This window comes from Geotrypetes seraphini, chromosome 7, assembly GCF_902459505.1.
Source record: "Geotrypetes seraphini chromosome 7, aGeoSer1.1, whole genome shotgun sequence".
Classification (NCBI taxonomy): Eukaryota; Metazoa; Chordata; class Amphibia; order Gymnophiona; family Dermophiidae; genus Geotrypetes; species Geotrypetes seraphini.
This window is the reverse complement of record NC_047090.1, coordinates 45,003,755-45,026,889: the sequence shown is the minus strand read 5'-3', so window position 1 is coordinate 45,026,889 and position 23,135 is coordinate 45,003,755. Positions and strand designations below refer to the sequence as shown.

At 40.9% G+C, this 23,135-nt stretch overlaps 1 protein-coding gene across 11 annotated transcripts in view; it reads right to left on the bottom strand.

Moving 5' to 3' along the window:
* ERC1 (ELKS/RAB6-interacting/CAST family member 1) overlaps positions 1–23,135 on the bottom strand; it is a 509,833-nt gene that overhangs the window by 266,014 nt on the left and 220,684 nt on the right. For 9 of the 11 annotated variants that reach the window (XM_033952310.1, XM_033952311.1, XM_033952312.1 and 6 more), the window contains one exon: positions 20,205–20,336. The exons of the other annotated variants lie outside the window; for them this stretch is intronic. In XM_033952310.1, coding sequence (XP_033808201.1) covers positions 20,205–20,336 — 132 coding nt within the window. The remainder of the gene's footprint in view (positions 1–20,204; positions 20,337–23,135) is intronic. 11 annotated transcript variants of the gene reach the window in all.

Below are 23,135 nucleotides of genomic sequence, written 5' to 3'. Positions count from 1 at the left end.
GAGGAAAGAGGATGCTGAAGGAAAGTAGAGAGAGAGGGGAGCAGATGTTGCATGGAAGAGGAGAGAGAGAGAGAGAGAGGGGAACAGATGCTGAATTGAAGTGGAGAGAGAGGGGGAGCAGATGTTGGATGGAAGTGGGGAGGAGAAAGAGGGGAGTAATCACTGGACAGAAGTGGGGAGATAGTGTGTTGGACTTATGGAGAGAGATGTTGGATGGGGAGGGTAGAAAGGAGGGAAGGAGAAATGTATTCAAGGAAAGGGGTGAGGGCAGAGAGTGAAAAAGTTGAGGGAGAGAAACAGATGTTGGTTGAGGGAGGGAATGAGGACCAGAAAGAAATGTTGAACTGGTGAAGGAAAAGGAGGGAGAAATGTTGGACTAAGAGGAGGGCCAGAAAGGAGGGGAGATGTTGGAGTGCAGGGGACAGAAAGGAGGAAGGGAGAGAGAAAAGTTACACCGGGGGAGGAGAGATGATTCAAAGAAGGGAGAGATGCCACACCAGGGAATGGATGGGAAGGAGGAGAGAGATAGATGCCAAAGTGTGAGAAGGAGGGAAAGGAAGGAGAGAGATGTCTGACCACTGGGAGGAGGGAGGGAAGGAGAGAGATGTCGGATCATGGGGGGTGGGGGGGAGGAGGGAGGGAAGGAGAAAAATGCCAAATCATGAGAGATAGAAAGGAAAGGGAAGTAGATTTTGAGAAGAAAGCAGAAAAACTGAAAAAAGTTGAATGTTAAAAGTTAATGCCATTGCACCAATTCGGTATTAATTTGGTACCTATTTATGCTTAAAAGTATGGAAGATCTAGCAATGATTGGGTGGTGAGGTAGTTTAGGGGTTTTTTCCTTTCGTGGTACCCCTCCATGTCTCTGAGCTAATCTTCACATATATATAGCATTGCTGCATAATTATTAATGCATAACCAGGGTAGTGTTCTTTGATTGCAAGCAAATATTTTTCACTCCCTAATTTGATATTAGTGGTATATTTATACCTTTTCCCTGCACATGTTTTGACAAAGAAGTATGCAGGGCAGAAATTGAAGGAGGAAAGAAAAACAGTCAATGGATAAGAAGGCCCTAGAAACACAGTTAAGAGCACAGAGGGAAGTGCAACCAGAGACTGGGAAAAAATGATTAGAAAAATAAAATCCAGAGTGATGGCATGAGTCACCAAAGTGGTCCCTGAGGGTCTTGCATTGAAGACCATTGATCCAGGGGTTTCTCAGGAAGGTTTCTAAAGACGGGCAGTGAAAGAAAGAAACTGCCTTTTCATATATGCCTCCATTATAATGTGTGACTGGACTGAGAATAGAAGATAGCTAAAGTAGGTATCTTTTCTTGAAAGTTTTGAACCATATGACCAGGTTAGGGAAATAATATAAGAAAAAAAGGCACAATATACTTCCTTACTACCAATAAATCTCATATAAAAATGTGTTGGGAACACATGAGATATCCGATGATGGTGTGCTGGCAGAGGTTTGCTTAGCCTTTGCCTTGCTGTTTTAAGCGCTGGAAGTTCTCCTCCCTTCGCTGACCTCTCACACTGAGGATATCCCGTTTCAAAACATTTTTAACTAACGTATATATAAAATAGTCTTTTTATTGTTTGTTGGTTTCACTACTTATTATAATCTCTAGAAAACCACTCTCAGAACCTATTGACTGTTACTGCCTTTTTGTTTGTAGCTTCAGAGGTTAAGCCAAATACTAAGGGGCTAATAATCAAAAGTTTAAAACGTCTAAAAACCAGCCTAATAGCAGGGAAGTCCAACTGCTGATAATCAAAAACAACTTCCTGGATGTGCAGCAGCAGCACTTCTAAATTGCTGTGCATCCATACAGCAAAGGGGCTTGTTGAAAGGTGTGTTATGGGTGGAAATTGGGCAGACTTCAATTTGGATGTACCCCATCCATAATCAAAACTTTCCTAGAGGGAACTTAAGACGCCGGCAGTTAGACCTGTTTGAGTTGCGTCTAAGTTTCACAAAGGTGCCCAAACTTGCAAGAAGACCACTGGAGAATTTAAGGTATAACCCCACCTTGCCCCCCAGTGGTCTCAACCCCCTCCCACCACCCAAAGAACAAAAAAAACCCTGTAGGCTTCCCATCAGCTGATCGCGGTAGATTCTTCCTGATATCCCGTACTTCCCCCATCTCTCCCCCTCACACACACACATTCATGGGCCCACATCCCCGGAAACCCCTACCATACCTTTGGAAGATCAAATGGCAGGAGGTAAAGGTCTGTGTGCTGCAATGACCAGGGCTTCCCCCGCTGCCAGAGCCTTCAATCCTTCCCAATGCATTTTCTGATGCAGTGGGAGGGGCCAAAGGCCCTGATTGGCTCAAAATTACCATTTGCAGTGGGAGGGGAAAGCTCTGGTCACTGCAGCACATGGCCCTGTAGGCAGGAGGGAGTGAGCTTCCTTCCTGCCGTTTGCTCTTCCAAAGGTATGGGGGTTTCTGGGGATGTGGGAAGGTAGCCCGGGAATGTGCAAGGGTGGAGATATCGGGGGATGTTGGGATGTAAAGGGGGATGTCCGGATGCGAAGGGGGATGTCTGGATCTGAGGGGGATGTCAGGGGGTGTAGGGCTCCATAGCTCAGCTGATCCTGGCAGTGTGAATACCCATCAGCTGAGCCACCAGGAATCCCCTAAAACTAGCTCAGCTGATGGGGATTCCTTCTGCCACGATCAGACAAGGTAGTTGATGGGTACGTGTACAAAACTTGCTTTTGTACGTTTTTTGCGTGGAAGTTTTTATTTCTGAAAATTGGCAAAAAAAGACCAAAACTTATACCTTGCTCATTTTCAAAAATAAAAGATAAGACATTTGGCAGCTTTGAAAATAGAAATTTGTCCTGCTGGGTTTGTGGACATTTTGCATAAAATGTCCATTCTCAGACTTAGGCACATTTTTGATTATGCCCTTCTAAGGAGCTTCACTATAGACCACTTGGCGATCTTAAATTCAATTCAAAAGAAGACTAGTAACCAAGGCAACTGCTTCAGCAAAAGTATGATGTGATCAAAATGTGAATCATGTTAGCTACTCTATTTTGTATTACCTGCAAAACACGTACTTTGGATTTAGCAATACCTCACAGTAATACATTACAAAAATCTAGTTTAGAGATTGCCAAGCTCTGCACCATTGTCCTAAAATCAGATATTGAAAGCATCAACTTCACTCTAGAAAGCACCCTCAGTTGAAAAAATTCTCCCTTAATAACCTGTAATATATGATACTGCATAGTAAGTTGAGTATCTACTGTAAATAAACCCCTAACAACCTCAAATGCAGCAATATTAGAAATTTCATGTCACCCAACTAGACCTCTTTTACTTGCAACAATTGAGCCTTTACAATAAACACAACTTCAGTCTTTTCCAAATTTAAAACAAATTTATTGACGGGCATCCAGCTCCCAATCTTTGCCATAAAAGCTGTCAATTTCTCATTCACACAATCAATCCTTGTCTGCATTGGAAAAAAACAAAAACCCTGCTTATCGTCCACATAAAATGTGGTAGTGTACCCCTAAATCCTCTAACACCTGCCTTAATGATATTACATATATATATTAAATAACAGGGTTGATAACGTTGACCCCTGTGGCATTCTTTTCTTACTGTCATTACTGAGGACACCCCACTTCCACTCCTCACCACAAATTTGTAATCCACCAACAACGAACGAAACCATCTCAACACCACACCTCCCACACCACCTATCTGCAATCTATGTAACAGTACCCTAATATCCACTGTGTTGTCAGCAAAATGTCTTCCCCATACCTGTCGAAGACCATCTATTGATATCATTAACATCTCAACCCCATGGCCTCTTCTAAATCCATTCTGATGTTTATCCACGCAAACCCTCTTTTCCACAAACTCTTCCAAACGTCCCAACACCACATGCTCAATAATTTTAATAACAGTTGGCATTGCAGAAATTAGACTGTAGCTTCCCAGACTTGTTGAGTCTAGAGTCATCTCTTTAACAATGGCTACACCGTTGCAATTTTGCAACACTGGTACAATTACAGTTTGAAGTGATTAACAATTTTTGTTAAAGCTGATACCCCCTCACTCATCATAAGTTTTACAAGTGCTAATAAGCACGGTTTTAACACTGATCTAGTTGGAGTTAATCAACACACCACAATTTTTACTTCTTCCTCAGTAACCTCCTCACATCTAACCCATCCATCCACTTCACCTTCTACAACATTTAAAAACTCATCATTCAGTCCAGCTAATTGCTCAAATTAATAATAGTCAACTTGAGTGCTACATCTATAAAGAAATAGAAGAGCTGAGTCACTCATTTCAGTAAAGAATTTTCAAGGCCTATGAATTTCCAATTAACTACAGTATAATCCTGTTATACCAGACTCGCTTATAACGGTCGCATATAGCGGACGAGGTCCGCCGGTCCCAGCCGAGCGCCATTATAAACATACAGAAAATCATTGGATATAGCAGACTTGCATATAATGGACTTTCGGATATACTGGACAACTATTTTGGTCCCCAGAGCTGCTTTTAGCTGTAGTTTTATTCAGCTATAATGGACATGCAGGCTCCGCCTACAAGGCACGTGGCATGCTGGTGATATAGTATCAAAATGCAGCCCAGAAAATAAATAACAGAGTATTTTTCTTTCCAGTACAGTGTTCCGGTTTGCAATCATTTCGTGCTATACCAATATTTTGCTGAGTTTTGTTATTGATGTTGCTGATATGCTTGTGCAGTGACTGTTGTTCATCGATTTACGTTGTTTCAAGTTGCCCTAAATAAAGTTTTTAAAAAATGTAACTCTGGATATAACGGACTGTTTCTCCAGGTCCCTTGAAGTCCCTTATAAGGGGATTATACTGTATAAGTAAAAGGCTCTGAAATTGGAATTAACATCCTTATAATGTCCCAATCAGAGGATTGAAAGGTCTGCAGATTTAGGCAACCAAAGAGCACATGTTCATTTGATCAAGCTGCTGTCTGGAAGGATATGCCTGGAAGGAATAATGGCTAATTATATGCCTGGAATGTATGGGTGCGTCATTTGTTATTAAATCACAACTGGTTTTTTTAGTATTTGTTTTATTTGTTGTTAAAAGTAATAAAGATAACTGAAAAGTTGGGCTAAAAAACCAAACCAAAACAAACTTACTACAGTAGTTCAATTTCATTTGGAAACCATTTCACACAGTGTTCTGCCACGTATTTCTATATCAAGGGTATATAGAAGTCACCTCCACCAGTAATAAGATACTTTATTGTATACGCATCAAATAATACATCGGATAATACCAAGCAATGCAGATAGATATCAGATAATGTACAAGAAATAGATATCAAACAAAATACATCACCATGTTTTGCACGCCCCTTCCAATACTGATCGGGAATCTGTTCGATCAAGGGAAGAGACCCAACCCACGGCTCCCGAGGCTGCAGCAAGATTCAAAGTCCAGTCTGTGACTCTCAGTCTTTTATAGCACAGAAAGTGCTGAATTTCTTACACACACACAGACACTGTTGTTTCTGCAGTAACAACAGGTGTCTCCCTTATCTCCTAACTTTCACAGATGGAATGTTAACCGCTGCTCAAACCCTCCCTTATCCCTGCAGCCTGAGAGCCCTTCCTCGGCAAGACAGTATAAGATATATAACACAAGTTGATAACAACTTATGGGAGTAAATTGTTGTCCGGCACAGATGTAAAGCAAAACTTGCTTCACAGCTGTAAAGCAAGAAGGGTCAGCTAAAAAGCAAGCAGACATGAAGATTCACACCTAATAGCCAAAGTGACTACTTGCCATGCCCTGGCCAGACATGGGCTTAACACACAGTTATGGTGAAAAATTATTCTTTAATTAAAAATGTCTGAGCATCTCCTCCCAATTTTTCATTTTGCACCAGTCATTGAGAAATAGCCAAACATTTATTAAACTACACAGAACTGTCTCTTATATCCAGATTCACAATTTCCTTATAGATGCAGAATTAGAGGAAAGCTATAATCAAAGCAGCTCTTTAACATCAGTGACCATAAGTTACCGGAATTACTTTTAAAGACACTACAATGGAATGTGTCAGGTACCAGTGCTTTCTTAATTCTTATATGGAATTCTTTACTCTTCCACCTAAGGGTGGAAAAAAACCTTGACAAATTCAAAGGGGCACTGAAAAGTTTCCTTTTTAAAGATGTCTTTCAGTCTTAAGGCTTTTTCTGCTTCTCCAGTTTTCTACCTCTTATCTATTCTCTGGTTAACAGCTCAAACATCTTCCCCCCCTTCCTATTGTTTTTACCTTTTATGTCTGCTTTTCTTGAATTATTGTAGTTCTACCTCCTCCCACTTGGTTTTGAGTTGCGTCTTGTTATTGTCCATGTCAGTTATTTTTATGTTTTTATTACTGATTACATGTCTAGAAATCGTGATAGGCGAATAATCAAAAATTTTAATAAACGTGAAACTTGAAGTGTCATCATAATGGTCATGAGACTGTCAATTCATTTTGCTCACATTTCCCATCTGCATTTATTGCAAAGAGATTATTTCTAGATGTCAGAATGTCGGTTGGTTTCCCAGATGTCCTAATGTTCAAGGGGAGGGGGGGAGCCACAATTCTCCTACCACTAGAGTTAACATTTAGATAAAAAGGATTTAACAAAACAACACAGAGCACTATCAGACAAGGTAAGAAAGTCATGATAAGTGACATGATAGCGAAGTTAGGAGAAGTACACTGCTTACAGAACAGTAATGGCAAAAATGGCAGGTGGAGGAGAAGCAAAGGGACAAAAACAGTTTCCTCATACCTTGGACCATTTTAAGCCAAAATGGTTGGTCTCATGCACTGTTTCATAATACAGCTTCAGACAGGCAGTGAGTAGCAGAAAAGTAAAAAGTTAGAGAGAAAAAGGGAGAGAAGAAAGAAAAGGAAAAAAGCATGCAATTAAAAGCAAATTATAATCAATAGTGAATACATTTAAAAAATGAGATCACAGCTTTATATCCACAACCTAATAAAGCCAGGAAAATATTTATTCAAGACACATGTGGTATTCCGAAATTTGTCATTATTTACTAATCATTATTAAACCAAGAAACAGGCAAATGAATAAAACTTTACTATGGAAACTTATACATTTTTTAAAAATCCTCCCTTACCAAGCCCTTGTCACAGATGGAGAACTACTGAACAGAAAACAAAAGGCATTCTGAAAGTAAAGGAAAGAATGTAAGAAAGTCAAAACAAAGAAAATAAATTTGCTTCTCACTATGGAATGGCTGATTGCCACCTCTTGAAATTCTTGCCAAAGTTTAATGCACAGTAAATTAACTATTCTGTAAGAAAAACAATCATGTCCTTGTTATATATTTTTATTTAATTCTTTGTGTTTTAGGTCCCCACAATGGAAGAAATTTCACTTTACTTCTGACTTGGGACCCTAGAAATACTTGAGGCATTTTATAACATTTCCTAACTCTTTTCTCAGCAATGACCTAATAACCTACCATTACAGTTTGTTGACCTATAATGTATTTTGGGTTTGCTTTATTTTAAATCAACAGTATAAATTATGCATTTGATACAGACCATATCTCCTTTACAGTTATTTCTAAGTGCACATAAATCAAATCCCAATATTTTTCATAAATTTATGCCTTCTAACCAGAGCTCCAAACACAAAAATCGTGAGGAAAAGAAGTCCCCAACCAGGAATATGTTATCAAATGGAGTCTTTATTTGGCGGTACCAAGGGAGTTGATTATAGGAGACACATGCAGTGCGACTTAAAAACAGTTGCAATCTCCCTCTGAAAGAACTCATTGAGTTTTTCCTGGAAAAAGTGCACAGCTGTTACTATCAATGTAGCAGGTTGCCTCAGTATGGGTGACTTGGCAGAGGACACACCCTGTATCGGAGAAACAACCTGCAGATCAGAACGATGACAATGTCTTTTAGCCTGCAACAAAAGACTTGATGCCGTCAAGGCCTGTGACTCTTGCCGAGCAGCATGCAACAGTACTGAAGGCTCATCAGCTGGTACTATCAGTGCAGCAGGTTGTCTCGGAAAGGGTGACCTTGACAAGTATGCACACGAATGAGGAGAGACAGCCTGAAGATCCTTAGTTAGATGGCATTGATGTGTGATCTGCATCAAGAAACTTGATGCTATAGAGACCTGTGACGCTTGCTGGGAAGAGGATGTCTTGGTAACCATCTTCCCCGATGTTAGAAGATTTCCCGATATCAATGATGATGGTTCCGAAGCTTTTCTGATGTCCATAGCGGAGCTGAACAGCTTCTCCTGTTGAATATGACAGGCTTTGATGGAGTGCTTTTGCAAGATGGAACACTTGATACAAGATTCAATTCGGTGATCAGGGCCCAAATACTGAAAACATTAATTATGGGGATCGATTATCGAAATAGGCCTCTGGCACTTACATCACTTTTTAAACCCGTTGTAGGTTTTGACATGGGAAAAATCTTGTTGGTGAGATTAAACTCAATTGTGAACGGAAGCCCCACCAAGGGAAAAAACCTCAAGGCCAAAGCCCAAGGTTTTACAAAAAGAATACATATATTTGTATTATTATTATTTTTTTTTTTAAGAAAAAACTTAGAATAGATAAGGTATACATCAAAACTAGAAAAAACAATTTTAAAAGAAATGCGAAGCGGGAAGGCAATGCCGACTGAACGGAATCCAGTCAAAAGAGAATTCTTCACTCCATGGAAAAGGAAGAACTGAGGTACCACGAGCTGGCATTGGGCAGTAAGGCACTTGCGCATGCTTGGTGCAGGCAGTAATAAAGTTTCTTAAAACTTAAAGTGACAGTTCACTTTTCATACTGTCTGTACCAGGGTCTGTGGATGATGTCATCCACAAGTGAGAATATGCTGCCACACCTCTCTCAACAGTATACAGACACTTTAGCCAATCCTTTTGCAACCTATCTATTGGAAGAGTGGGCAAAAGTGAAACAGATTTATGAAGGGATTTCCAACGTGTCATCAATGTCATCTAGGTGACACTTTGACAAAATGTGTTGGAGACTGGCTTGGTGGTAGTCTTCAGAGGGTGGTGGTGAACGGCACCCCCTCCGTAATGACGGCAGTGATCAGCGGAGTGCCGCAGGGCTTGGTCTTGGGCCTGATCCTTTTCAATATCTTTATAAGGGACTTGGCCGAGGGACTTCGGGGTAAAATAACGTTATTCGCCGATGATGCCAAACTATGTAATATAATAGGTAAGAGCACAACGGACAATATGATACACGACCTACTCCTATTGGAGCAATGGTCTAGGACCTGGCAACTGAATTTCAATGCCAAAAAATGCAAAGTCATGCACCTTGGCAGTCAAAATCCATGCAAGACTTACACCCTAAATGGCGAGATCCTAGCAAGGACTGTTGCGGAACGGGATTTAGGGGTAATCATCAGTGAAGACATGAAGACTGCCAATCAAGTGGAGCGGGCTTCATCTAAGGCTAGGAAGATCATAGGATGTATACGTAGGAGTTTCCTCAGCCGTAAGCCTGAAGTCATTATGCCGTTGTATAGATCCATGGTGAGGCCCCATCTGGAGTACTGCGTACAATTCTGGAGGCCTCATTACCGCAAGGATGTACTGAGGATTGAGTCAGTCCAGCGAATGGCCACCCTGATGGTCTCGGGACTCAAGGATCTCCCCCATACGAGGAACGGCTGGATAAATTACGCCTATACTCACTCGAGGAACGCAGAGAGAGGGGAGACCGAGACGTTCAAATACCTCACGGGCCGTATCGAGGTAGAAGAGGATATCTTCTTTTCCAAAGGTCCGACAGCGACAAGAGGACATCCATGGAAAATCAGGGGCGGTAAATTGCATGGCAACAACCGGAAATACTTTTTCACCGAAAGAGTGGTTGATCGCTGGAATAAACTTCCACTTCAGGTGATCGAAGCAAGCAGCGTGCCTGATTTTAAGAAGAAATGGGATCGTCACGTGGGATCTCTACACAGAGTTAAATAGGGGAGGGTCATTAGGGTGGGCTAGATGGGCCGCGGCCCTTATCTGCCGTCTTTTTCTATGTTTCTATTAGATTTGAACCTGCCTTTCACGTGAATAGAGAAGGGAAAATCTTCTTAAGGTGGCAAAATTGGGATTGGTGAGGTTTGGGCAATTTTTAGATGTGGGAGAGATGATTCCTTTTGAGGAGTTGCAGGAATTGTACCACCTACTTCCAGGGGATTTGCTTCCTTAATTAAAAGTAAATGCTGGGTTTTACCAAACCACAGAAGAGATTCACATGGGCTGGTGAGGTAAATGCTCCAAAGCTCATAGGAATAGAATGAGCTTCAGAACATTTATCTTGCTGGCCCACAGTAAGCAGCTCTTCCATGGTTTAGTAAAAGGAGCCCAAAGCATTTTATTATTAGTCAGGGTTGGCTTAGAGAGGACCTGGATGACAGTGAACATTTAGAAAAATCTGTGTATGGTAATGGGGAAGCTAAAAGGCTACAAATCTACTTTATATAGATTCTTTAGCAAGCAGGAATTTAGAACATACAAATACATGTCAGATTGGGAATATAATATGCAATCTGAGTTGACTCGGCTCTCTTACCCACTCCAATTGGGTAGGCTATCCAATGGGTCTGAGGTATCCTGTTCCTCTTCTCCTAATACTGGATCCTTGTCAACCGTGGTTCCTAAGTTCAAGAAGCAGCGCAATTTTTTCCACCACCTTTGCAGGTGGGTTTTAGGCACTTCTGGAATCCTTTATATAGAGGTCAGAATCTTCCAAAGGAAAGATCTCCGGAAGAGCCTCTTCCTTGCTTCTCTGTGGGTCAGCAGTTAGCTGAGCCCAAATAACGCCAAACTTCAGAAAGACTCGGCCCAAAATAACTGGGTAGGGAAGCCATGGCAAAACCACTGCTACCACCTGGGCTTATCCAACTGGAGTCTTGAGGATCACCTGGGCTATACGATACTGTCTGTGATCTCCATGCACACAAGATAGCACCACAGTCTACTCATAATTTACTTGAAGTTGGGTAACAGTTTCTCTTCGTATGAGAGTCCTGATGCTACTGGAATCTATCAGTACCTGATAAGGGTTCTCATTCAGTTCTACTTCCATCAGACAGTTCCTGCCTCCCAGTTGAGAGATTTCTACCATATTGCAGTCATGTGATTCCACCACATTCACATCCATAATGTCTTTGCTTATCCCGAGGCAGTCTCTTGTCAAATGCTCCTTGGCTCCACACAAAGCAGATAAGTGTGTTTTAATCCTGTTTCCAGCCCCACCCAGGTGGGTAAACTCTGGATGAAGCTGATCTCCATTGCTAAGGCCTCCCCTTTGATATCCCTGGGCTTCAAGGTTGTTTCCTTTCCCTGGGGTGCTCTACCCTTGTTGGTTCATCCTTTCTCCACGATTCCCTCCTGGTTTCTTCTCGTTCCCAGGGTCAGAGGCTGATTGAGCTTGGTGGAACACTTCTGTCACTTTCAAGGCAGTCTCTAGTGTTAGCTTGGGATGATGCCTCACTTTCTGTTTCATAGGTATTGGTAATCTATCCAGGAACTGCTACAGTAGAATCATATTTGCTACTTCCACTCCAGACTTCTCTTCCAGTTGTAACCATCTCCATGCAATCTCTCTCAGTTTATAGAAAAATCTGCAAGGGGTCTCTTATTTGGAGGGTACTTTTCTGAAACCTTTGCCTTTAATATTCTGGGGTATGGCCAGCCTGTTCCAAGATTGCTGCCTTAATATCTTTATAGGTAGCTCAGCTGTCAAGATTAGCGCTTTGGAAGGCAATTTGGCTACCCCCAGTTAACAAGTTTGCCAGATATGTAGTCCACGTTGCATCTGGACAGACGGCTAAACGGGCCATCCTCTCAAAATTCACCAAGAAATGGTCCAGATCATCCTCCAGTGTCATCTTAGGTAATATGGGCACAGGTTCTGTTGTGAGAGTCCTATGTCCCTGTAATCTTGGGGTTGAATGGTCCTGAGAACCGTGTTGCAGTTCCAGAAGTTTCCATAGTATCAGCTGCTACTGCTCCAAATGTGCCTGCATAAACTGCTGTGTTACTGAGACTGCATAAATTGTTGCTGCTATTGGGTTTGCATCTACTGCTGCTGCTCTTGTCCCTCCATTATAAGGTGGATTAATTTGTCCATGTTTTGCTGGTAGCACTAGAACACTATAGGTACCAAAAAAAAAAAAAAATCCTTCCTCTCTGGCACTGACTTTACCGATTCAGATTCTTCCCTTGAGGTGGAGTTAATCTTCTTAGCCTCCCAATATGAAGGGATTTCAAACTCAGGCCCAGATCCTAGAATTTGTGGGGTCTGCTTCTAGTGGTGGGTTTGAGCAGGATACTACTCCTGACACCACATGTAACAGGGGTGAACGGGGTGGGGTTTGGCCTGATACACAAACAGCCAGACACAAGCATAAAAAGTAAAGGAAATTCTTTATTAACTCAAAGGAAAATTCTGGCATCCTGTTACTTTACAGGGTCAGCCATGAACAGTCTTTTGGTTCAAAAGTCCTGAAGTGGGCCTGTGGCTAACAGGACTCAGGGCATAGATCGTGGTTTGTGACTGCCACACTTCAAACACAGTCCTTCAACAGTCGTTACAAGAGATTTTTCTATAGATTGCTCGGTTTTCAAGTAGGTAAAATGAATATATGGTTAAGTACCATTATTTTTCAGGCACACTCATATATGTTTTTTAGGAAACTACTAAAAACTGATTTATTTGACAAATTTACAAACTGATGTTTCAGAATTGATAGGTAAATGTACATTGATTTTATAGCCAGCACATTTTATTGATCCTAATGTATTTTAGCAAATGGTATTTTATTCATTGATTGTATAATTTTTAATGTATGCGAACCGCCTAGAACTATGTGGTAAGGCGGTATATAAAAATAAAATTATTATTATTATTTCTCAGTCAAATAACGGTCTGACCCCAGCCAGATCTCAAAGCAACTCACAGGTGTTCAGCAACAAAAAGAATAATTGGCTTATCTGAGTTAAGCAGAGTATCTAAGGTTTGTAGTTAAGATGCATATAGGAATCATCTACCTTCTTTCGCCCGGGCCTCCTCTTAACTAGTTCTGGCCTGGCCTCTTATACTTCTTGGTTCCTGTCTCCCTGACTCCTCCTTCCTGTATCATTTCCCCCTAAGGTGAAACTACCTTTATTAAGGTGGCTCTGGCATTGTGAGAGAGTGTTCAGCAGGGGAAGTCATAGTGTCCTATAGACACTTCTCACAGACACATTATTCATCTGTCTTTGTTCCAGCTTTTTAGTTTTATCCAGTTAGCTTCCTAGGATCCTGTTCCACCCCTGATGTTACCCAGTAATTTCCTGGTGCCTAACTCATATTTGGGTCCACACTGCAACTTGTTGGCCCTTCCCTCTCCAGGTATGCTAACACCATATTTGCTTGTCAGGATGGCCCCCTAAATAATGACAAAGCCAGAAAATGGGATGTTTGGGTTTAGTATGACTTGTTTATTTGGGATATTCACAGTGTTTCATTACTTTTATCAGCTTTCTTCTTGATTTGGGTGGCATTCTACGAAGATTCTAGAATTTTTTCCAGAATATAACTGACTTAAGTCATCAGTGCGGTACATTTTTTTGATCTTGACCGACAGGTAAATTGTCATTTGTAAGCAAACATGAAAAATCATTTACAGTTCATGCTCCTGTTAATGCTGGATTGCAGGATGGTCAGCAGAATAGGGACATATAGGGCTGAAATGAAATTTTGATTACTCCTGAGCATATCACCTCATCAAGTGTGCTGTTGCTACCCGATTTCACAGGTAGAAAGCACTTGGAATGGTTTTAGAGGAATTTAGGCTCCAGTGATAGAAATATGTTTCCTACAAAATTAGATAATTTACTAGAAATCTATCAGTGTTCTTAAGGACCACATTTCATTTGCATACGTTACCATGCACATCATCTTTCAGATTAAGTCACATATATCGCTGAATATAGCACAAGTTCTGTGGCTTAAGGAAGGCTATTCATTGTTTTCCACCAGCTGTATTTATCAACTAGAGCACACCGAAGGTTGCTAACACTTTGTCAGTTAGTTTGACAGTAATATGACACCTGATGGTTTTGTCTGTCCTTCCATAACATCTTAAGCAGTGGAAGAAAGGTCAATCAGTACTGTACTAGTTTTCTGTTGGAGCTGAAAACCAGCTTCCAAGATGATAGAAGGAATAATTTTTTTTAGCAGCAACTATGACCAGTATGAAATCTAACTTGGTGAAAACTGAAAGTCAATAATGGTGAATATTGGGCAAATAGATCTCATATCATCATCTTAGAAACATGATGGCAGATAAAAGCCAAATGGCTCATCCGCAGTAACCATTATCTCTTCCTCTCTCTAAGAGATCCCACATGCCTATCCCAAACTTTCTTCAAATCAGACTCACTCTGTCTTCACCACTTCTTCTAGGAGACTGTTTCATGCATCTACCACACTTGCTTTAAAAAAGTATTATGTTAGATTACTCCTGAGCCTATCACCTCTTAACTTTACCCTATGCCCTCTCATTACAGAGCTTTCTTTCAAATGAAAGAGACCCGACTCATGCGCATTTATGCCACGTAGGTATTTAAAAGTTTCTATCATATCTCCCCTTTCCTCTAGTCCAGGGGTGTCCAATGTCGGTCCTTGAGGGCCGCAGTCCAGTCGGATTTTCAGGATTTCCCCAATGAATATACATGAGGTCTATTTGCATGCACTGCTTTCATTGTATGCTAATAGATCTCATGCATATTCATTGGGGAAATCCTGAAAACCCGACTGGATTGCGGCCCTCGAGGACCGACATTGGACACCCCTGCTCTAGTCTAAAGTATACATATTGAGATCTTTAAGTCTATCCCCATATACCTTATGACGAAGACCACACACCATTTTAGTAGCCTTCCTTTGGACCGACTCCATCCTTATCTTATCTTTTTGAAGGTGCGGTCTCCAGAATTCTACACAATATTTTATGAGGTCTCACCAGAGTCTTCTACAGGGGCAACTTCCGTTTTCCTACTGGTCATACTTCTTCCTATGCACCCTAGCATCCTTCTATCTATCACTATCACCTTTTCAACCTGTTTGGCCACTTTAACATCATCAAATACAATCACACCCAAGTCCCCTTCTTCTGTCATGCACATAAGTTTTCTGCAAAAGTTAGAGGAATGGTCTAATATCTGGCGACTAAAATTCAATGCAAAGAGGTGCAGAGTAATGCATTTGGGGATTAGAAACCAGAAGGAGCCGTATGTGCTGGGAGGCGAGAGGCTGATATGCAAGGATGAGGAGAGGGACCTTGGGATAATAGTGTCCGAAGATCTAAAGGCAAAGAAACAGCGTGACAAGTCGGTGGCTGTTGCCAGAAGGATGCTAGACTGTATAGAAAGAGGTGTAACCAGTAGAAGAAAGAAGGTGCTGATGCCCCTGTACAGATTATTGGTGAAGCCCCACTTGGAGTATTGTGTTCAGTTTTGGAGACCATATCTGGCAAAGGACATAAGAAGACTTGAAGAGGTCTAGAGAAAGGTGACAAAAATGGTAGGAGGTTTGCACCAAAAGATATATGAGGAGAGACTAGAAGCCCTGAATATGTATACCCTAGAACAGAGGTGTCAAACTTAATCCCATAAGGGACCAAAATCTAAAACATAGGCTAAGTTGCAGGTCAAATTTTTTATTAAGATACTTAGGGGTCCTTTTATTAAGGTACGCTAATTGATTTAGTCATAGTAGAAGAATAGGGTTACAACCTCTCCAACCCTTCCCTCCCTCGGAGGTCTGGCATCTTTCCTTTTGGCTCCAAATTTGGCCCTCTTTTCCTTCCCTCCCTCCCGGATTCCTACTCTCACATTAAAGCAGCCTGCAGAGGATTGCCGGTCAGCTGTAACGATCCTAGCAGGCTGCCGTCGGCCTCCGCAGCACGTTCCCTCTGCCGCAGTCCTGCCCCTCCTGATATATGGGACCGCTGCAGAGGGAACATGCTGCTGAGGCTAGGCAGCCTGCTAGGATCGCTACAGCCAACCAGCGATCCTCTGCATGCTGCTTTATTGTGAGACCAGGAAGTTGCGTGAATCTACAGCTGATGCAGCGCTTGTACAGGCGGGCCAGCTTAAGTGCAAATTTGGAATTGTCTGGCGGGCCAAATTTTATTACACCGCAGACCAGAGTTTGACATGTCTGCCCTAGAGGAAAGGAGAGACAGGGGAGATATGATTCAGATATTCAAATACTTGAAAAGTATTAACATAGAACAAAATCTTTTCCAGAGAAAGCAAAATGGTAAAACCAGAGAGCATAATCTGAGGTTGAGGGGTGGTAGACTCAAGAGTAATGTTAGGAAATTCTTCTTTATGGAGAGAGTGGTTGATGCCTGGATGTGCTCCCGAGGGAGGTGGTGAAGAAGAAAACGGTGACAGAGTTCAAAAAAAGCATGGGATGAACACAGAGGATCTAGAACCAGAAAATAAATGGTATATATTGAAGAACTTAGGCCAGTACTGGGCAGACTTGCACGGTCTGTGTCCCATACATATTCATTCAGTTGAGGATGGTATGGAATGGTTTAATAATAATAACTTTATTTTTCTATACCGCCTTAATCTTGCGACTTCTAGGCGGTTCACAGAGAAGAATAGCTGTACAGTCAACGAATTACAACATACAGATAGAGAAGAGGTCACAGAGCGATCAGAGATTACAATGGTGCATATTGGCAAGAATGATATACATAGATTATAATATAATTTTAACATATTACATTGAAATGGTTGGAAAGCCAGCGAATAACAGAATACAAATGGTGAAGAAGACTCTGAAGAGTCAGAGAATACAGAATACAAAGTACCGTTAATGGGGAAAAAGTGGATTCAGTATGGTGAGCGGTAGCTTTGAGAGGGGGGAAAGAAGTCTAGCTATGAAATAAATTTTTTGAACAGAGTGGTCTTTAATTCTTTCCAAAAAGCGCCGTATGTCAAGCTGGCGCCGTCTATGAAGTAGCCTAGCCAAGTTTGCTACCTACCAGCTTGAAACTTGAATGTTCTATCTAGAAAGCCTGTAATCTGCAGCCTGTAATCTTCGGGTAGGCAAAGAGGTTGTGATTTTTGGTTATCCTTGTGGGGGAGTAAAGTTCGAAATGTGGTAGTAAATAGTTTAGATGAGCTGGAGTGAGCTTTGACGGAGACTCTAGTAGATGCACAGTATCGTGCTGAGCTCTGGGTTTCTGGCCCAGAAATATCTAAGAAAAAGAACAATTTAAATTAAATCATTAAATTATAGAGAATATATGTTTGGGCAGGCTGAATGGACCATTTGGATCTTTATTTGCTGTCATATAGTATGTTACTATGTTCACCCCGTAAACTGTTCCTTTGGGGTTTTGCAGCCCAAGTACATAACCTTGCATTTCTTATCATTAAGTTTTAGCTTCTAAATTTCAGACCATTCTTCAAGCTTCGCTAGGTCTTTCTTCATGTTATTCACACCATTTGGGGTGTCTACTCTATTGCAGATTTTGGTATCATCTGCTAAGAGGCAAATCTTACCTGACAGCCCTTTAGCAATATCGCTTATAAAATGTTAAAAAGAACAGGCCCAAGAACAGAACCGTTAGTCACACCACTGGTAACATCCCTTAGAACGATCTCCATTGACTACCACCCACTGTTGTCTTCCACTTAACCAGTTCCTGACCCAACCCATCACTTTGGGGCCCATCTCAAGAGCACTTTTTATTTATTAGATGTCTGTGTGGATCACTGCCAAAGGCTTTGCTAAAATCTAAATACACCCATCTAGCACACTCCCTCTACCCAAGTCTTTGATCACCCAGTCAAAGAAATTGATCAGATTTGTCTGACAATACCTACCTCTAGTGAATCCATATTGCCTCTACATAAGAATTGCCACTACTAGGTCAGATCAGTGGTCCATCGTGCCCAGAAGTCCGCTCACGTGGCGGCCCTCTGGTCAAAGACTAGCGCCCTAACTAGCCCTACCTGCGTATGTTCAGGTTCAGCAGGAACTTGTCTAACTTCGTCTTGAATCTCCTGTAATCCACCGGATTCTAGAAACTTCACCATTCTCTGTTTAAAAGTATTTCCATTAATTTGCTTACCACAGAAGTCAGACTTACTGGCCTGTAATTCCCTACTTCTGGAGGGAAAAGAGGGATATGAACCTGTAGTTGCAGGGCAAGTACTGCATTTTTTGAGCTTCTGAATCATGACAACTTTAGCTTACATCCTGCTTTTGAGACTGTATCTGTCTTGTATATACGATAGCAAAGAAGTCTGCAAGCCATTAGCATGCATATAGCCACAGAATATTTAGAAACCTAAAGAAATGGCCATCATAATCTGGTGTATTTTTGGATTTTGTGGCTCCAAGGGTTGAATCTAATTCGGCAATACTGCAGCTTACAATACTTACCTCAGGATACTTTTTTTTCTTTTTCACTGGTGACAAAGCAAACAGATGAAAAGCTACAAAATTTGTGGTAGCTTGTGGCCTGTGCTTTATTGGTTTCAAAGCTCTTAAGCTCTGGAGGAGATGTTAGTTAAACATAATTTGGAGGCTCTAGCAGTCTCCTAAACTGATACCTATTCTGATAAACTCTGGAAAGAGTTCTGTTTCTGGCAGACAACATGGTATATAGGTTGCTCTTCAGGATATATTGTTTTCTAAGAAGATTTCAAAATATTTTTGAATTCATCAAACCTTTCAGCCTTTGAGTCAACTAGGTTTCCAAAATTTCCCATGCGACTAATTTTGAAGTTATGATATATAATCAAATATGTATTATTGCAGGCATGTATTGGCTCTCCAGAAAATTGCCAATATCTTCAGAAAGTGAGTTTAGCAGCTCTCTGTTTCTTTACTTTAAGAGGAAACACAAGTCTGGGTTCTATTTCCTTTTCTACTGTTCTAAGAAATACGTGCCTGGTTGTTTAGGATATTTAAAAGGGATTTTTTTTGTATCAATGATCATCATGAGAAATTATCCTTGTCTGTCATTTTTTAAGTAGCCATATTATGCATGTAGTGGCTGCTGAAGGCACCCACATATATCTGGATTATTTGTCCAGGCATTATTTGAAGGTTTGTATACCTCGATGACTGTCACATGACCATCTGTGATTGTTACTATTGATATATTATAGCTCATGATTAGCAATAATCAAATTTACTTTGGTCATAAATGCCTGCTCTCTAAAATATGCAATGTATGTGTATATATACATACATTCACATTCATAATTACATATGCAGACATAGCAAATCAGTAAGGTTTAAAAAAGACAAAGTGTTCCCCCGGTCGTTAGCAGTCGGCGGTTCGTGATATTTTCCGACAGCAAACCGCTGACAAGGAGAGGACAGCTGGAGAGGCAGGAAAGAGCAGCCGGAGCGCTGGCGAATGCAGGAAATCACTCGCTGTATGCTCTGACCGCCTCTTCCTGCACTAAGTCGGGCCTTATCCAATCAGGAGCTGCTTTGACACGCAGCTCCTGATTGGTAAGGCCCAACTTAGTGCAGGTAGAGGCGGTCGGAGCATACAGCGAGTGGTTTCCTGCACTCGCCGGCGCTCCGGCTGCTCTCTCCTGCCTCTCCCGCCGCCCTGTCCAGTCTCCCCCATGAAAAAAGGTATTCGTGGTTTTTCCTGGAACGGAACCCCCGCGAATATCGGGGGAGTACTGTACTGTTAAGATAGAAGTGTAGCTAATACTGCTGCAAATAAAAAGCAAATAGAAATACTGTAATTTCCTCTAGAGGGGCCAATATTTTTCTTTTATGGCCAAATTGGGATTTCATATTTGCATTAGGATATTGTCAGATACACAAGTTTTGACTCTGGTACTATGACAAATTTATAACATGTACATAAAGTAGTATCTTATCTAAAAGTGGTTATGATTCATTTCAACCTCATAAGAAATCCAAGCGAGTCATAACACATTCAAATTTTATCTGGAAATTGCAAAGAAATCTAAATCTGTCGATAAAAACAGCCCCAACAAACCACTAATTAAAACTATACAGATTTCTTGAGCACCATTGCTTAGATGGCCAGGCTGCAGCTTCATCAATAACTTTATAAAATGGCAGACCTGTTTCTCAGCATTGGATCTGGCAGATTCCTCGTGTGCAAGCACCATTTCCCGCTCAGCTGTAATCTGCACACTCTCTCTCAGTGCTTCTTCAAGTTCTTCAATTCGGTCATCCCGCTGGCGCATAACGTCCTAGAAAAGGATGGAAGACTTCATAAAGTAGGCCGATGGAGACAAAAGGCAATTGAACACATTCTCTCCTTTTGGAGGCTGCTACTCCAGGTTAAGATCTTCGTAAAAAGGAAGAGAGGACGGAATGGCAGGAGGTATAAGGAAAGTAGAGAAATGTGCTTCAAATTGAGCACATACAGATGAGTGAGGAGACAAGGAAAGAAGAATGGGCACATTGTTTAAAAACACCAGGAAATCAACTCCGTTCTCAAAGCCCAGAAAATTTGTTTTAATTTTAATTCTCTAAGTCCATTCCAAATATTTCAAAGAGAGAGAAAGAGATTCAAAGTGGTATTTCCTTGCCAATAATTTCTCAAACGTAGGAAGAGAAATAATCTTTCCTTTGCTGTTAACATTGAAAAATCTAATTAAAGTTTTATACCGGAAGAGCAAAGCTTGGTAAACAGTCTTCAATTTTAATTTTAAATTCTGAATTGCAGTCTTCATTTTCCAAACATTGTATTTTTTTTTTTTAATCTTCCTTGAACCAGAATTTTAGAATTCAGTTGTCCAAAAAGCCTTCCTTTTCCTGATGTTTTGTCTTTCACATTTGGCTTCTTCACAGCAGTAAGATGCAAAGCCATGCAAGTGTAAGACTGTTCTTCCAAAAGCAAACAGCGATTTGTGCCATAGGACATGCAGATGAGCATTGAAAGCCAAGAGGAAGCATGATCAAGAGTTACAGTTGATTAGAGAGTCACAGCATCACATGTGAACATTAGTCTTTGCCAGAAGAATGTAATGAACATGAGAGAGATTAGGACATTAGATGTGCAACATGGCTGGAAGGCTTTGCCATGATTAGTAAAAGCTTTCATTGTACATAAGTCAGTTTTCCGAAATGCTTCAAAATGACCAGGGAAATGTTTTGCTAATGGATCTCTAATCATGACTACAATAATCCTTACAGTTCATTCAATCAGTGCCATAAGCATAGGAAATTATAACATTCCAAACCTATATGTAGAATAACATATTTGCAACTTAGCTACTGCATGGTCACATCCTATTTTCTACAGAAACATCTTTTTTTTACCAGTGTTCCAATGACAGCAGTTGAGGTTATCGTAATTTAACAAGCAGCGAGTCGACAACAGCAGCATATGAAAGAAAGCAGTGGCATAAAGACAAAGAAGAAACAAGCAATATGTAGCCCTTACCTGGGTGAGAGGAAGAAGGAGCTTATCAGAGCATAAAATATTTTTTCCTTAAAATACAACTTTGAAATGAATCCCAAACACTACAAATAATTTTGGAAAACAAATTGAATGGCTTGCCCAAATCCTAGCAATTCAAAATGGCTATCGATAAATGGACAAATCCGAGATTTTGGTACATAAAGCACTCAAAGGATAAAGCTCACTTATGACAGAGGCATTCATACTTGCTGGGCCAAATGCACCTAAAAAGAAACGTCTGTAAAATAGTTCAATGTAAATTGTTAAACTGATGTTACCGTGAAAAGACAATGATGTACCATAGGAGTACAGTGCTCTCATACATGTCTCATTAGATTTTTAGTACATCCCACATACGAAGACATGTGAATGTGGTATATTTCAAATGATGACTAATACCAGCCACTGAACATATCCATCACATTAGGATTATAGGCCAGCTGCAACTATTTCGCAAGACCCTGAAAACTTTGTTGCTCTCGCAATCCTTAGATGGTTTAATCGCAGTCTCAACGAAATGATAATACTATAATTCTCCTTCCCTCTTGCTTCTTTCTCAATGTACTCTAGTCTTAATTATATGTGAACTGAGTCGAGCTCCAGTGGGAGATGACCTGCTATACAAACCGAAGATTAGATTAGATCACATGCTCAGTAGAGCATCAGCAGAAGCACAACATTTATCATATGCTCAATATCCTTCACTGAAAAAAACTTTTTATCATATGCTGAATATCCTTCACTAGGCAAGGGAGATTGAAGTGCTGACAAAAGGCAACTCTGATTGTGCTAACATGACAATCAAACTGTGGTCACATTTAAATGCCAAAAATGAACTGGTGCAAATAAGATTTTTATCACAATACAGTCAACTCTACCTAAGTGCACGTTGGTTAAGTGCACGCTTTGGTAATCCACACCCTATCACCAGGGTCCTGTTTTTTTTTTTACCTTAAAGTCAATGGACATAAACTCTGGATGTTTGCAATTTGGATAAGCACACAATCCGCTTATGCGCACTGATGTCATAGGTCCCACCTCTATTCTTTCACGTTACCTTCACTTCGGTTAAATGCAATCACGTTCTGACTGGGAGGAAAGCCAGTTGGCAGAACAGATTGGCCACAATGGCTAGGCTTCGCACAGCATTAGGACAGCTGGGAAATTGAGTGCTCTGCTTCCACTCAAGCTGTAGGGCATAGCTTTCCTGTACTTTAGACTCCAGCAGCCCACGTCATATTTAAACTGAGCCGGCTTAACTACAGCTTCCCCCCCCCTCATACTCTGTTTAAGCGCACGTGGCGACCCGGTCCGAAGGCCGTGCACTTAAACGGAGTCGACTTTACATACCAGGCAGCCATTTTGAACTGAATATGGACCAGGCTTGTTTCTTGTTATTCTATTGTTAGTTTATACACAGTATGATTTGATTTATTATATTTTCCTTTTTTTAAAATTTTTGTAAACTGTGCCAAACTCTTTCTTCATGGAGAAGATGCTGTATATAAGCTTAATATTTAGTTTAGTTTAAATTGGTCATCTTTAAACTCTCCTGCTGTGGTTGTTCTTGTTTATAAAAAAT